Source organism: Centroberyx gerrardi, chromosome 13, assembly GCF_048128805.1.
Source record: "Centroberyx gerrardi isolate f3 chromosome 13, fCenGer3.hap1.cur.20231027, whole genome shotgun sequence".
Lineage (NCBI taxonomy): Eukaryota > Metazoa > Chordata > Actinopteri > Beryciformes > Berycidae > Centroberyx > Centroberyx gerrardi.
Window position 1 is genome coordinate 18,657,558 of NC_136009.1, and position 15,273 is coordinate 18,672,830.

A 15,273-nucleotide genomic window follows, 5' to 3' on the forward strand; every position below is an offset into this window, starting at 1 on the left:
GATACCTGGGTTCTCACCTTTGCTAATGAATTATTCATTACGACTTAATGGTCTCTAGTTTTCTCCCGAGATTGCTCAATGGGGATTTTTGTGCACCGAGTTGAGTTAAGAAGAAGCAAATTCCAATGAAAAATCTATTTCTCTGCCTTCGCTAAGTTCCTATAAGAAGGGGATTACTATAATGAAAATAGGCATACTGCTAACAGTGGTGTTTATGTTTAAATCAGTTCTACAGTTTTGCTGCAGAAAGTCAGAGCCATGTCACTGCTAAGTGCTTGCTTCCACACGCTAACTCAATCCCCCCCCTTTTTTTTTTTTCCCTTGGCAGTTTCCCTCACTGCATAGTAGCACATGGATTTCAAGACTTCAAATGAAGAGGTAGGATTCAATACATTCTTTTTGTCACCACGACTATGACATTGCCATGTCATGTTCAGGTGGCGGTGTGTGTGTGGGCGTTTGGACAGCATTAAGTGTCATTGAATGAGATTCGATATCTGAAGGCAAGTGGTTAGAAAGAGATGTCCTTGTTGCAAATACGGCGCTGTCGGCAGTGTGAATTGTCATGCAGGCAGTATCTGATTGGAGCTGATGATGTAGATAATAATGGAGGGGATTAGGAAGGGAGAGTAATAGTAAAACATAAAATGGGATCAGCGATAAGGCCAATTATGTACAGTACAAGCACTACAACAGGTCAAACAATGCTCAACCACATGAGACGTGGTCTGACCCGGCAATGTACAGTTATGGCACTACTGCCCTGATTTTGCTTGGCTAATGACTCTCAGATGCACACGCTCTCTCTTTTTCCCTCTCTCTCTCTCTCTCTTTCCCCCTCTCTCTTTCTCACACACACACATACACACAGGCACACACACACACACGCTTCTTCAAATAATGTGAATTAATGCCGCTGTTATTTCATTTCTCATGGTGCAGCTGCAGGCGCAGGCTCATTTCTTAACCCGAATAAGATGCCTTCACACGTTCCTCGCTAAGGGTGAATGATAACGTGTTCTGTCGACTGACTTTGATTTAAGTTTCACCTGAAATTTGAGATATTCTTTCTAAGAATAGCAACCATGCAACTGTCTTGTTACTGTAAGTGATGACTAATGTGTCCTGGGTGACAAGGATGCTGACATTGATGCTTCTTTCTATTAGTAATCTTGTCAGGTGAAGGTGGTTCTTTTATTTAGACCTTTCTAAGTCAAGGGCAGGACAGGCATTGCAATTAGCTAGGGAAGAAAAGGCTATGCAGAATGCAAATGTATGCGGATTAGCATGTTTTAAATGGATCATGGGAAACGTACATTTCTCACACTTACTTGCTTGATGCTGGGAAATTCAAATATAGAGTGTACACGATCCCAATCACTTAATTTCACAGGTTCTTAATTTGGCATCATCCTCAGCTGTACACTTTGAATAAATGAGGTGATATAATTTGAGCAATCCATATCCCTAATCCTTTTTTCCTCAATGTGGAGCTCTATAGGCTTGATAAATATGAAGCACACCTTGGGCACAAATGTTAGCACTATACACATAGATAACCGCTTGTTTGAGAGGGAATTAGTCATAATTTGAAACCATAAATCATTCATTTTCTAGCGTTTGTGTCAGAGTATGTGTGTAGTATTCAGAGCCGTGAATGGGAGTATTTGTTTCAACACTAGCATTAACAAGCCGAGAACCCCCCCAAAAAAAAAAATGGAATAACACTCATCACCAAAGTCTGTATTGTAATTTCCATGTTCATCATGCAACGAGTATTTTCAATGACATTTCATTTCATGGCCAGTTAATTTAGTCATGATGGAATGATGAATGATTTCATCTTTTTGATTACTCGCAGACAAAGACTGGGATTTATTTGCTGCAAGAAGGTAATGAGGAGCCGTTCAATATTCGACTGCACTTGGCCAAAGACATTCTGACCATTCAAGAGCAAGATGTCATCTGTGTGTCAGGAGAGCCTTTTTATTCCAGTGTGAGTAACCCAATCTGTCCAATAAATACTCAAGGCTGATGTCATATACTTCTCTCTCTCTCTCTAACACACACACACACATTGAAATCAATAACAGACTATACAAAGATATTGATGATGTCTGTGTGTGCATGACAAACCTACTTCAGATAATCTATAGCTTGTGATTCAGTCTTAGTTATTAAATAGCGTTTCACTTACTGGAACGTGACAGATACTGTAGTTTGTAAGGCTTGAGCCAACCTTGGCAACAAGTCTCACTACTGATAGCACTTTTTTCTTCACATTAATAAACGCCTTGTTTCTCAGATGAACCCCACTGAGTTTCCCAGTGCATGACCTTTCCCAAAATGGTAGTATTCATCATGTTACAGGGTAAAAAATCTCCAAAGACAAGCGGCGTAGCCCTTGTGTCCGCTGAAACATGATTAGCAATTAGCGAAAAGGGCGAAGACATGCTCATACAACCTTAGCATGTGATTACAACCTTGTGTGTCCTTGTGCATTCTGGGCAAAAATGTTCAATTTCAGTGACCATTTTTAGCCTGCTTTTACTCACCACTGCTAGTTATTTTAAAAAGTGGGCAAAATGTCATCTTACATTTTTTCTTAAAGTAGTGAAACTCTAGTGAGAAACAATTTTGTTTGCTTTTTGTCTGGCGGATAAGAATAATAGTCTGCAGTGACGCTCTGTTACCATTCAGTGATTGATAGTGCTGATGAATAGCTGTTATCAGCAACATAGGCTGCTGTGTATTGATTCTTTTAAATGTGCTTATAGAAACAAAGGATGTGTAACTTTTCATCGTTGGCATTTTTGTGTAAAACTGATGCAAGAGGTCAAATTTGCCTGTTGGTAGTGTCATGGGTAATTAGAATATTTGTGATAGTAGTGCTATTGAGAGAAAATATTATTTTTGAAATCTATTTCTAAAGACGGTGTGCAGAAACACAGCTAATTTCAAGTGATGCTGTCTATCATTTTAATATGTTTGACAAAATGACCTTTTCCCACTCGTTGAGCATCACCCTGAACTCATTACTTTGTTATTCTACCTGAATCTCTCACAGGAGAGAACTGTAACGATCAGAAGGCAGACGATCGGAGGGTTTGGCCTGAGCATCAAGGTAATTTAGATCTCAGCTGATTAGTCTGCTCCTCACAACTTTTTTTTTTAATTCACTGTCACCTAAGGTTATTGATTCTTTTTTTTCTTTTTTTCTTTTTTCTGTCCAACTGCAATAATAGCAATAGCTGGGGGGATTCGGTGAAAATAGAATTGCTCTCCAGTATCTTTGCTTCTCTCTGTGTTCGTGATTCCTTGGTAACTCAATTTCATTTCTTTCCCAGGGTGGAGCAGAGCATAAAATCCCCGTTGTGATATCAAAAATATCAAAAGAGCAAAAAGGTAAACTCGCATTTTTTGTAAAAGTTTTTCTTACCACTTCTATCCCTTTGTGTGTTTTTACCAAAGTGATTTTTCTCTCGCCAGCTGAACTCTCTGGGCTGCTTTTCATTGGAGATGGCATCCTTCAGGTAAACTGATCAAAAATACCAAAAGTCACTTAAATGCTTGTTTACACATCTCATCCTACTCTGTAATACAGCGATACATAATATTTCATGCGACATATATCAGCAGAATTGTGTAGAAAAACTAGGCAGCTCTATAGGTAAATGTCAAGTCCTTTATTTGTTGCATACGTCTTGCAGAAAAAACCCATCTCATCTCACTCAGCCATGCACCGCTGCAGTCTGAAACATTTACAAGCTAGCATTAGACATAGAAACTGTGGATGTCACTCTGTTGTTTACAGCTTTTAGTGCAGATAACATAACAGCTATTGTGTTTGCCTCATTAATCATCATTTTGAAGATAAAACTAACAGTATGATGCCAACGGTATTATTTTGAGTAACCCCATTACTGTTGTTTCTAGATAAATGGAATAAATGTTAGAAGCTATCGCCATGAGGAAGTGGTAAGCTGTCATCTGATATCTCATATTTTACTTACGCTGCAACAGCTCTCCCAACAGCTTATCTTGACTCGCTTTCTGATTCCTATCTGTTGGACATGTAAAACCAATATTTTCTGTTTTATCCCTTTTTAAATGTAACAGCTCCAAAAATGTGTAAGGAGCATAACTCCAAGTCTCTGTAAATCCCTTATCTGGGCTTTCCATTCTTAGCTAGGAACTGGCACACTATGTCTCATCCAATACATCACAGCAAACAATCAGCGGAAAACCTCACTGTTTTAAGCTGCAAATATTTTTACATGTTTTTCCATTCCAGGTCCAGGTTTTGAGAAACGCTGGTGAAGAAGTGACACTTACTGTTTCTTTCCTAAAGAAGACTCCAGCTTTTCTTAAATTGCCCCTCTGCGAGGATTGCACATGTAAGAAACCTCCAATACTGACTCCAGTATTAAAGGAGTTTATGAGCTTCAGACCTGTGTCATTCATCATTACTGCTGTGCCAAATAATTAACCTAGAGTTTTTATAATGTCTATTATTATCCATCGAGGTTTGGTTGTCGTGGTGACCATAAACTGCACCCTGCATAGCCACACTGATTGTTGGACTTAGAAAGATGATAATTGGCTAATGGCAGAAAAACAGAGGAAAAACACGCAGCTCCGGCTTCACAAAAGGTGCTATCTAGAAACGGAGACTAAACTGGACAAAACAGACATGCCGCATTGTGGTGCAATTGATTACCCTTGCATGTGAGGTCATCAGCCCCTCATCAGACATAAAAGCTTTTATAAAACCCGGCCATACCCACATATAGGCCAGACTGACTGGCCATTTAACCAGTCAACTGCATTCAAATAGAGCTAGAGGAATACAGTGTAGCAGGACAAAGTAACACAGTTTGGTTGATGACTGCAATTCACCGCAATTACTAATGAAATTGATTTATGGAGTAGTTGCTCTGGGTTTTGAGGATTTATTGGAGATGTGGCATTTTGTGTGTCCCTGCTTTCAGGCATTCCCAGTGACCAGAGCAGTGGGACGTCCTCTCCTCTGTGTGATAGCGGCCTGCACTTGAACTACCATCCCAACAACACGGTAGGCTCTCTGTGCTTCATGCATTAAGCTGCTCTTGACTGACTGACTCTATAACTGTCCTTCTGTAACTATGCAGCAGCATTTCCAACGCCAGGAAGTTGTTTCTATGCGACTGCCAGCGCGTGCTGATAATCGGAGATGCTCTATCTTTATCTTTGAGGAGGGTGAATCAGCTTCCTCTGCAGCGCGCTCTCTCCCTGCCTGTGCACCTGCAGCAACAGGACTCAGCTCCTGACATGTGTCAACTGTTTTGAAATGTGTGAGGTGAGAAGTGATGAGCTCTTCTTCTAAACTGCCGTCCCGCTCTCCTCCAGGACACGCTGTCCTGCTCGTCCTGGCCCACGTCCCCGGGGCTCCGCTGGGAGAAGAGATGGGTGGACCTGCGCCTTATTCCTCTGCTCCACTCGCGCCTGTCGCAGCACGTCCCGGGCTCTGACGTCTGCAGGTGAGCCGGGGGACCTCATCTTTGTCAAAATGCGGCTCTGGGGTCCATTTTCCTGCACTGTCACTTCTGGTGAAGGGTCACTGGCCTCTCTTCCCCCTGTGAGGCTCTTCAGGGCAGCGGTGCTAAGATCACTTACCTTCTTAATACTGAAGTCTTTTTTAAAATGGAGCGGTCTTCCTCTGATAGCAGTGTAAATACTGTATTTGCAGCTTCTTACTATTTGACATTTAAAAATAAGAAACAATTCTGCTGTAAAACTTGGTAAAGTGATCAAACTGAATTATGTAACATCTTGAAAAAAGAATAAGAAAGGAGCGCTTCTTGGATCTGAGGTATAGAAGACAGTAAAAACAGGTGCTTTGTGGTTGGCGGGTACAATATCTAAAAAATATATACTAGGGATATTTCTTGCCAGTCACGTAAGGCACATACACATTTTCTTTGGGGAATTCATGCCTTTATTTCCTCATGTGTACCTTACGTGACTGGCAAGGAATATCCCTAGTATATATTTTTCATGAATTATGTAACAGTTTTGGATAATGTGAAGATGGACTGTGAGTATCAGACAAACTGGTCACTTATTTTACATTTTTTTTAAAAGTTCTGTTCATCTACCATAGGACAGGCCTATTTAATGCTAAATGATTAAAGTAATAACTCATGACATTTTCATATAAATACATTTCACAAGTCAAGTGGAAGTGTTTGCTCTCTTACCAAAAATGTAAGTCAGGTGCATAGGACAAGCAAATGATCAATGGAAGCCCGCACACTGCCAAAAAATACACAAGAGGCTCCTCAGATGTGAAAAAAGGGAAAATATTTATTTACATTACACAATACAATACCATACACCATTTTTGTTGGGCACTATGTAAATAAATATTTTCCCTTTTTTCACATCTGAGGAGCCTCTTCTGTATTTTTCGTCAGTGTGCGGGCTACTTCCTTCAACCCATTGATCAAATAAATAAATTTGACACGTTAATGTAATACAGTAGTGATTCAACGTATACCCAGTTCATGAAAGCTTTTTCATTTGCTACATTTGCTTTTCTAAACAGGTCGGGTAGCTGTTTCTCAATGTTATACCAAAATTTGTTTCCCCTAAAAAATGTGTTTCCGTGTGGTTTCAGACAAGTGTAGAAAAAGACCTTTTTTAAATTTGTGTACATTGTTAACCTATCGCTGGCTTTTCAAACAGCAGTACAAAGTTGTTTTGAACATTTCACAAGATTATAAAGAATGACTGAAATGAAATGACTGAAAGTAACCTACCAATTTGTCTCATAATGAACGGAGCTCACACTTGTTTGTGATCTCGTTATCTCAAACCACAAGTGTCCATTGATTCTGTAAGAAAGTTGTCAGGCAATACATTAGTCTACTTGTCATTTATTAAGAGCATTTCCCCATGATAATTTCCTTAGGGTATACAAATTTTCGCACAGCGGCGGGAAAAATACTCTGGTGTACAGGAAATGATGCATTATGTATTATCAGCAGCAGCAACAGAGGTTTGTTTGGATTAAATAGAAGAAGAACTGGGTAGTTAGCATGAGAAGCGATAGGCACCATGGCTGAACAGACAAAGAAACTCAAACTTCAGAAAGTAGAAAATCCAATGAAAAAGACGTCACAGCACTGGACACACTGTTTGATTGACAGGTGATCTCTGGGAAGTAATAAAGTAATAAAAACAACAACAAAAAAGAATCTTGTGGATTTCCACTTAAATCACTTTCCCTAATCTTTTGATTTGTCCCGATTCTTTTAGGAAAAATGCTTTTCAAGTCATAGCTGTGGATGGGGTTTGCAGTGGGGTCATTCAATGCCTCACTGCTGAAGAATGCTTGGACTGGCTTCAAGCAATAGCAAGCAACATATCCAGTCTCACCAAGCACAATGTAAGTATGAAACAGAATAGTACCTGTTAGGTCTACTGCCGCTTGTAGAGCCACGTGTGAACTAATGAGTTACTGGGTTGGGTGTTAACGTAATAGAATTTCAATTTATGGATTGTCTAAATATACCATTGCAAATGTCACCACATTAAGTCCATGCAAACGAAGGTCTTTTCACACTATGAGTAAAGCACACACTTATTTCTAAGAGCCTGGGGTCACAATAACAGTGTTAGCACTTGCGCTGTACTACATTTACTCCCTCAAGCTAAACCCATGCACTTGTATTATCTATAATTCATCATAATATATTATATAATAATGATACCAAGAGGCAGCAGGCAAAAAAAACCAAACTCATGAGATAGAAATTGTATATTCAGTTTCTCTTTGTGAACATACCAGAGTTTGTGGGGCACAAGTTGTTCTTGTTTCCAGATGGGTGGTGCTCAACAAGGGGGCCAAATGCAAAGATTGCTTACAAACTGAATCTTGTTTAGTGGCCCATACGATAGTCAAGAAAATCGGCACATTTAGCCACATTTATTGGCATGTGTGGGCGTATTGCTTTCCTTTCCTATGCGACTTTTATGTCACTATTAGATACACTTACAGAGAGTTTTAAGAAAGCTAATTCTGTTGTTAAGCCACCCTCCGGAAAGATGTAATCAACAGTCTCTTTTGTCGGCGTACCACATGACATGAATATGGTGCAGGGCAACCAGCAGTTAGAAACAGGGAGCTGTAATTATAATCCGGCCATTGGGGGTGGCTGTGTGTGTGTGAGGGCTGTGAGAGAGTCTCCAGGGGGTAATGGAGCCATGGCTAATTCGAGTGGACAAAGTGAGGGACATACTAAGCATAACACTGATGACTCATTGCCAGAATGGCGTGAACAATTCAGAGGTTATTTCTTGCAATGGTGTTGGCATTTACCAAGGTGTGTGACCGAGCTTGCGACCTAGATGGAATTAGGATATCTGGATTTCTAAAGAAAAGGACAGATTTCGGAAAGTAGGTAGTCTGACTTTTTAAATGGCTGAAACATCAATGAATTTCTTATCTATTAAACCTGCAATAAGTGATGTCAGACCTCATAAGTTAACCAATCCTGAAACTAATGTGTGCTATGTGGAGATTTCATTGAGATGTAATGATATAAACCAATATCCACACAGCAGCCAGCTGTGTTGCTGTTTTCACCTGTTTTCTAAAGCTTGTTGTCAAATTCCGAAGCTCCTCCCGGTCCATTCAGTAGCTTTTAATTTTTGTTGTTTAAAAGCGGCCCTCACCCACTCCCATCCCTGAATAAAATTATCTTAATGGTGGAATCGGTGAAGAGAGCGAATAACCTTGTTAAACTAGTAAACTTGCTACCTACCTCTTTACTGGTCATTGTAGGACATGTAACCTTCTGCAGGAAATGCAGAAAGTTCTGGAGAAAGTTCTGGCAAAGCGAGACTGGTAAACGGCGAGACTACTCTGTAGGTACGATTAGCTTAGCTATTAGCATTTATGCACGGCGCTTTGTAGTGTTTGTCCTTAGTAGGCCTCCGTAGTGCAGTGGCTTTGCTGTGCTTTATTTACAAATGTGTTGCGGTTTCCGTCACCCTCTAGTGGTCAGAAAATTTCACTTATTGCAGCTTTAAACAGGAACGCAGGCAAATGATATATATATATATATATTTGTGGTAGACAGCCAGTCACACCGACTTTAAGACAGTGAGACTGCTCACAACAACCTATAGCTGAAACTGTACAAACCCGCTGTCATGTGTCTAGTGATTCTCCCAATCCACCTCATATCCTGACAGTAGTCAGGCTATTTCGTTTTCAGGTACTCCACTGAAAAGCATCTTGTTTCCTCCCTGGGCCCACAGTGACATTTCAAAATAAGGAGCTGTGAATTGTTCTTGCTTCTATAGGAGGACAGGAGCTGGTTTGGAGGATCTAATTTGGTGTCGTGTTCCTGAGAAAGAGAGTTATATTGATGGTATGGTGTGGATTAGGAGGGACTGATACCTGTGATCTGAGCAGAATGTTTTAATTTAAAGCCTCACTGCTCTCTCAGTAGTTTCCCTGCTTTTATTACCACAGAGAGAAATGGATTTTTTAGGAAGAGCCTCAGGTCCTTGTGGAAATGACTCTATCCCATTTTGCAATTTGCATACATTGAATAAATGAAGTAGTTTTAACAGTATTCCTTCAGCAGTGTGGGGGAACACGGACATGTTGGATGGGCAGTGTCGCATAGTTTATTTGTCCTTAGAAGGATTGTCAGCCTGATTGTGTGTCCTAATGGGTCCAAAGTCTAAATTGCGCCAGTAATTTGTGTCTATTTGTCAGTGGGGTATATTTTAATGTGTTATTGATGTTCTTGTTACATTTAACAGGTGAAGAAGATAAATCGAAATTTTCCAGTTAACCAGCAGGTAAGTTGTTGTTTCAACAAATAGCTGAGCTCCTGCTGCTTCTTTTGCTTTTCATTTTCAGTTGGATGCTACAGTATGCTTTCATTTGTGTATTTGTATAAAAGCTTTGCTGTCTTTCATGAATGCGCCCCCTAAAACGGAAGTCAGTCTAACCGGGTCAATCAGTCAAAGACAGGACTGCATCTTGCAACTATTGCAAAAGAGGGAGAATGTTTGCATCATGAAAGTCCATCCACTGAGAAATCATCAGAAAGCAACTTAAGTTCCTTCACTCAGTTAACTGGCAATGTCCTCCCTCAGTCTAGACATGGAGAGCCAATTTGGTGTTTTTAAAATTAATTCAACCCCTGCTTTCTGCCGCATGACAAAAGTGTGAATTCACTTGACATTTCATTTTAGCAATTAAACTGCATTAGAACTGACTGCTTGTCCTGAATCTTTCACTCACTGGGTTTGTCATCCATCAAAATGTCCACACAGGAAAGCAAGCAAACGTTTTACTCGAGAGGCGATCACCCTGACTGTAACAAGTAGCGATTGTGTGATATGCTTGATGCCTGGAACATTAGTTATGGACACATTGCTCTCTTTCTCTCTACATCTCCCACTCCCTCTCCCCTCCCTCTTTTTTTTTCATATGGCTGTTTGCTTTCTACCTTCTTAACCCCTTTTTTATTACATGCCACATCTCTCTTATGTGTTCGTGTTTCTCTCTTTTTGCCATTTGACAGATTATATACATGGGCTGGGTAGACGAGAAGGAGCAGGACTCCGTTCAGGACCGAATGTATTCACCAAAGTTCCTCGCTTTGAGGGGTTCTTCGCTCTTCAAGTTTTCGGCACCTCCTGTAGGTTTTCACTTGATCTTTATTGGTTTCACACCAACTTTTAATCATAAAAGTTCTGTGGTTGAATTGATATTGCCCGGCCCCGCAGGGGTTTCTCTCACAAGTGATGTTCCCATATTGTTGATGGACAAAATGTTTTCCAGCTAGCAAATGGATGCGGTTCACACAAAACCATTTGTGCTGCATTGATCTTTCTCTTGATTGATGATGATCATTAAATCTGTTTACATTTTGCCAGCCATTTAAGTGATTGTGACAAGAGGGTTAAGCTATCAATGTTCCTGAATTAGAGATGGGAAATGATTGATAAGTGAGATTGTCTGTGCAACTTGAATGTGCCTGTTGTGAATATAAATGGATATGGAAATAGGAGACTTTGCTTTGTACAGTGTGAGGATGAAAGTTAAGGCAGTTCAACAATCATTCATCAATAATTATTTGTTTTAAAAAATTAGTTTAAAAATTATATTTCCAAATGAGCCAACTATACAAATAGATACAACAGACCAAATGTTAGTTTCAGGCCAGTTCTGCTGGTTTATTTCCTTTTTAGCATCAAAGCAGAGCTATTCAGTAATATATTTACCAAATGTATTAAATCACAGACCAACATTTTTTCAGGTGACAACATGGGACTGGACCAGAGCAGAGAAAAGCTTTACTGTGTATGAGATCATGTGCAAGGTTTTAAAGGTAAGGCCAGCCATTCTTTGCCCGAGGCATCCTTTTAAAATTTAGGGGAGAAAATCTCAGTCTTGTGTCTTTAGAGAATGATATAAAATAGAAACCGAATTTGAAAAACTCATATTTTTATGCATTCCTCTCCAATCCTGCAGATAAGATTGTATTCTTCATTCTTTGCAGGTTCTAGGTCATTTTGAATTTGATTGTGCGAAGTGAATTTCACTGCAATTTATTATCTAGAAGTCCCCTTATGGCAAATTTCATTCATATAGATTCAGACAGTAAATCAGATACAAGTTGACCTTAGAGAGCCGTGCCTTTTACACTGTGCCATTTGGCTTTAGGAAAGCTACAGTATAGCTAGAATAAAAGATTGTCTGGTTCTGCATATGCATTAGCTTCATTCATACAAGTGTTGAGGATATACAAGTATACAAATAAAAGTGTGTTGAAATGTTGAAGCTTTAGTCTGCAGGCTTATCCTGAACTCTGAGCACAACAACAAACTGCATTGCTGTTGCTTTGCCTTATCTCCGAGTCGCTCTGCTCATCTGTACTTGATCAGCATGGCAGCCTTACTGTGTTATCTTAGGATAATGACCTTCTGGACAAGAGGAAGCACTGCTTCAGTGTCCAGACGGAGAGCGGGGAGGACATGTTCTTCAGCGTGGAGCTGGAGTGCGAGCTACTGATCTGGGAAAAGGCTTTTCAGATGGCCACTTTCCTGGAGGTGGAGAGGATACAGGTCCGTACCTGAACAGTGGGTAATATGAGGGGAATTGTGAGCGTTTTAATCTGCCATGCGGTTCCAGCCCAGTCGTTTTAGTACAAAGATTGATTTTGCTCATGTGACATGTTCAGTAGAGCGAAAGAGGCCTTCCTGTCCACGTACCTCTGGTGGGTAACATCTTGTTCTCCGATTCTACAGTGTAAAACATATGCCTGTATTATGGAGAGCCACCTTATGGGACTTACCATTGACTTCAGCATGGGATTTGTGTGCTTTGATGCTGCCTCAAAGGTGAGTGGAGGACTTGTTTATTGTCAATAAAAATATGGAAAATATGGATCCTTTCAGGGACAAAGTTCATACCGTGAAAACAGTATTGTACATAGTCTGATGAAACTAATCATGACGCTTCAGCATTCTTTTTTTTTTCTTTTTTGGTGCTACTAACTTATTCTGCACTGTGTGCATTTTGGGAGTATGAGCACATTTGTTTTGACGGCTGGTTCCCTCCAGCTCAAACCTCTCACTCCTGCCTGCAGTTCATTTTGGCCTTTCCCCAAGTCTGAGAGCCATGCAGACTACTCCACTGGTACACATTATGTGGATGAACAGGACACAAGCACTGTCATATTGTTCTCTGGGATTTTGGCCCTAATTCCTGCAATAGGAAGCAACAATGTCCCCCAAGGACTGTGACAATGCTGCCAGTGTATTGTGTACAGAGACGAGTCCAAAAAACCACAATCCATATGTAAACTGCAATCACAAACAATAGACATGGTGGGATTACTCAATAATTTAAAGCTGCTATTGGCAAGTTTCAAATACAATGTTAGACTTCAGTTAAAATTCAAAACAGGCACAAACATCCCCTCTCCTCCCTCGCTCTGCTCCGTCTGAACCGTGCCTGTGCAGGCCGAGCCTCCAACCTCACAGACATGATATTAAGTGCTTGTGAGTGTGATTGACATGAAGGATATGGGGATATTGCCCCATCTGTAAAGGCGAGCCAAGGAGAATATTTTTTTGTGAAGGCAATTGCAAAGCGGTGGCACTCTGAAAAACTCTCTCGTAACATAATGAATCGCTGTTCTGCTTTAAAGAGGATTCAAATGCAGCGCAGTAAAGTTTCTTATTTATGGCATATTAAACATTCTGACTTATGGCACCTTTAATGAGATTGGTGTTACAGTAATTATTACAGTAGTAGTAATGCTGAGATATAGAGATATATAGAATAGAACAGGTTGATCTGTTGCCACATTTTTCATTTGCTCAATCTGCATTTCAACATGGATTATTCATGGAGTTGTGATATGTAGAAATTCAGGAATAAGAGTGAAATATATAAAGATATACAGTATATTCAGTTGTTTGAAAGTCAGAATCATCTAATCATCATCATTTCTACCCCTCTGCTACACAGGCAGTACTATGGAGATACAAGTTCTCCCAACTGAAAGGATCATCTGATGACGGGAAAAGCAAGATCAAATTTTTATTCCAAAACCAAGACTCTAAAGCTATTGAAGCTAAGGTAACAGACTTACAGAGATGTATAATGCTGTAGGCCAAGGAAAATGTTAGTCAACATGGATCTCAAAACAACAAGGTTAGGGTAACTGAATTACTTACGTACGACTTCAATATTGATTTTCTGTTGCAGGAGCTGGAGTTCTCGAATCTCTTCGCCGTGCTCCATTGTATCCACGCTTTCTTTGCTGCCAAAGTTGCTTGCCTGGACCCGATGTTTGTGGAGAGCCAAGGCAGCGCAACGACCACTGGGATTCCGTCTCTTACCAGTATCTCATGTAATTCACAGACATCTAAACTCAAATACGCCACTTGACAGGCACTGCTCCCTCCTCACCCCTTCCAAGACACTGCACTTAGTCATGACCGTGGCCTAAAATGGCGGACAGGAGAACAGGAGTGAAATGTGAGTTGAAATTCTGAAGGACGACTGTATACAGCAGTGGAAGTGTTTTAATGGATTTTCAAATTAACGGCGGATTCCTGGGATTTCTGGAGTCATTGTGGACGTGAACATCAAACTGTACTTTGAATAACTTTGTAGCCAACTGAAATGTTCCAGTACCCATGGACACAAAGTGTGTGTGAATCTAAATTGTTTTTTAATCAAATTTGTCCTTCTACTGATCCTCAGACGTCCTTATAACCAACACATCACAAAGGCAAGACATTTGCTTTTCTATATAGTTTTATTGAAGCTTCGATGGAGTCCTATTAAAACAGAGTTTGTTTTCCTTATCAGCCAGTATGTTACTTGAACTTCCCTAATAAAAGAAAAGAATATTTCTGGACACCATTTCTTTCCACATAAAAAATTAAGTGAATATTGATGTTGATGCTATGGCATTGTAAACTGCAAGTATGATCACGCTTTCTCTTTTTCCTTACGTTTTTGTGTAGCTGAGGTGAAAACTCTGTTTGCTACACATATCCCTAAAAACTTATTTGCCAATGAAACATAATTCAGCTCCACTTAAAGGCTAAATGGCAACATCAATCTCATTTTGCAATGCAACAACATTTCTTTTCATTCTGACCAAAATTAATTAGAAGTTTGCTGGCAACGATAGTGGATGGATGAATGGTTTAGCTGTGTATGCGGGTATAAGGAGTAACCTCATTTCTTTCTCTCAGCATATGAAATATATTTCCACCTTTGCCTTTGGAGTTATTATGTACACATGTGTTGGGGTCAGAATACACCCATTTCCCCAACTACTGCTGTGTCAGTGGATAGAATTAGCCCAGATGCTGTGTGTAAATGTAGTCTTTATTGGTATGGGTCAAGAGTGACACTTTGATGAGAAAGGTGTGTTTAATCAGGTCCGCCATAATCTTACAATACTGCTCTAAACATGATTAGAAAAAAAAACACTTTCTGTCATGTTTTTATTGTTATTTTCCAAAATATTGATTATGTAAATAAACACTGACATTCAAATGAACTCAAAAGAATTATGAATTATGGCAATTACTTGAGGGATTACTTTTTGGGATTATGGCATTTGTTAATTTGATGTGCACCGGACAATAGATGGCTCATATCCTCTTGCTCTCGTCATCATTTACTCTATGGACCAATTTAGAAGAATAAAACGAGCTATGGTGTATTTTTTTTTT

At 39.9% G+C, this 15,273-nt stretch overlaps 1 protein-coding gene across 1 annotated transcript; it reads left to right on the top strand.

Moving 5' to 3' along the window:
* Positions 1 to 351: 351 nt before the first annotated feature.
* Positions 352 to 13,969, top strand: sntg1 (syntrophin, gamma 1). Its single transcript, XM_071926524.2, has 17 exons — positions 352 to 378; positions 1,862 to 1,996; positions 3,068 to 3,124; positions 3,348 to 3,405; positions 3,490 to 3,533; positions 3,937 to 3,978; positions 4,295 to 4,397; positions 4,992 to 5,074; positions 5,389 to 5,519; positions 7,300 to 7,429; positions 9,820 to 9,858; positions 10,590 to 10,706; positions 11,328 to 11,399; positions 11,983 to 12,135; positions 12,319 to 12,411; positions 13,547 to 13,657; positions 13,787 to 13,969. Exons 1-17 carry the CDS (start codon positions 352 to 354, stop codon positions 13,967 to 13,969), a joined length of 1,578 nt encoding a protein of 525 aa, XP_071782625.1.
* Positions 13,970 to 15,273: the final 1,304 nt, after the last annotated feature.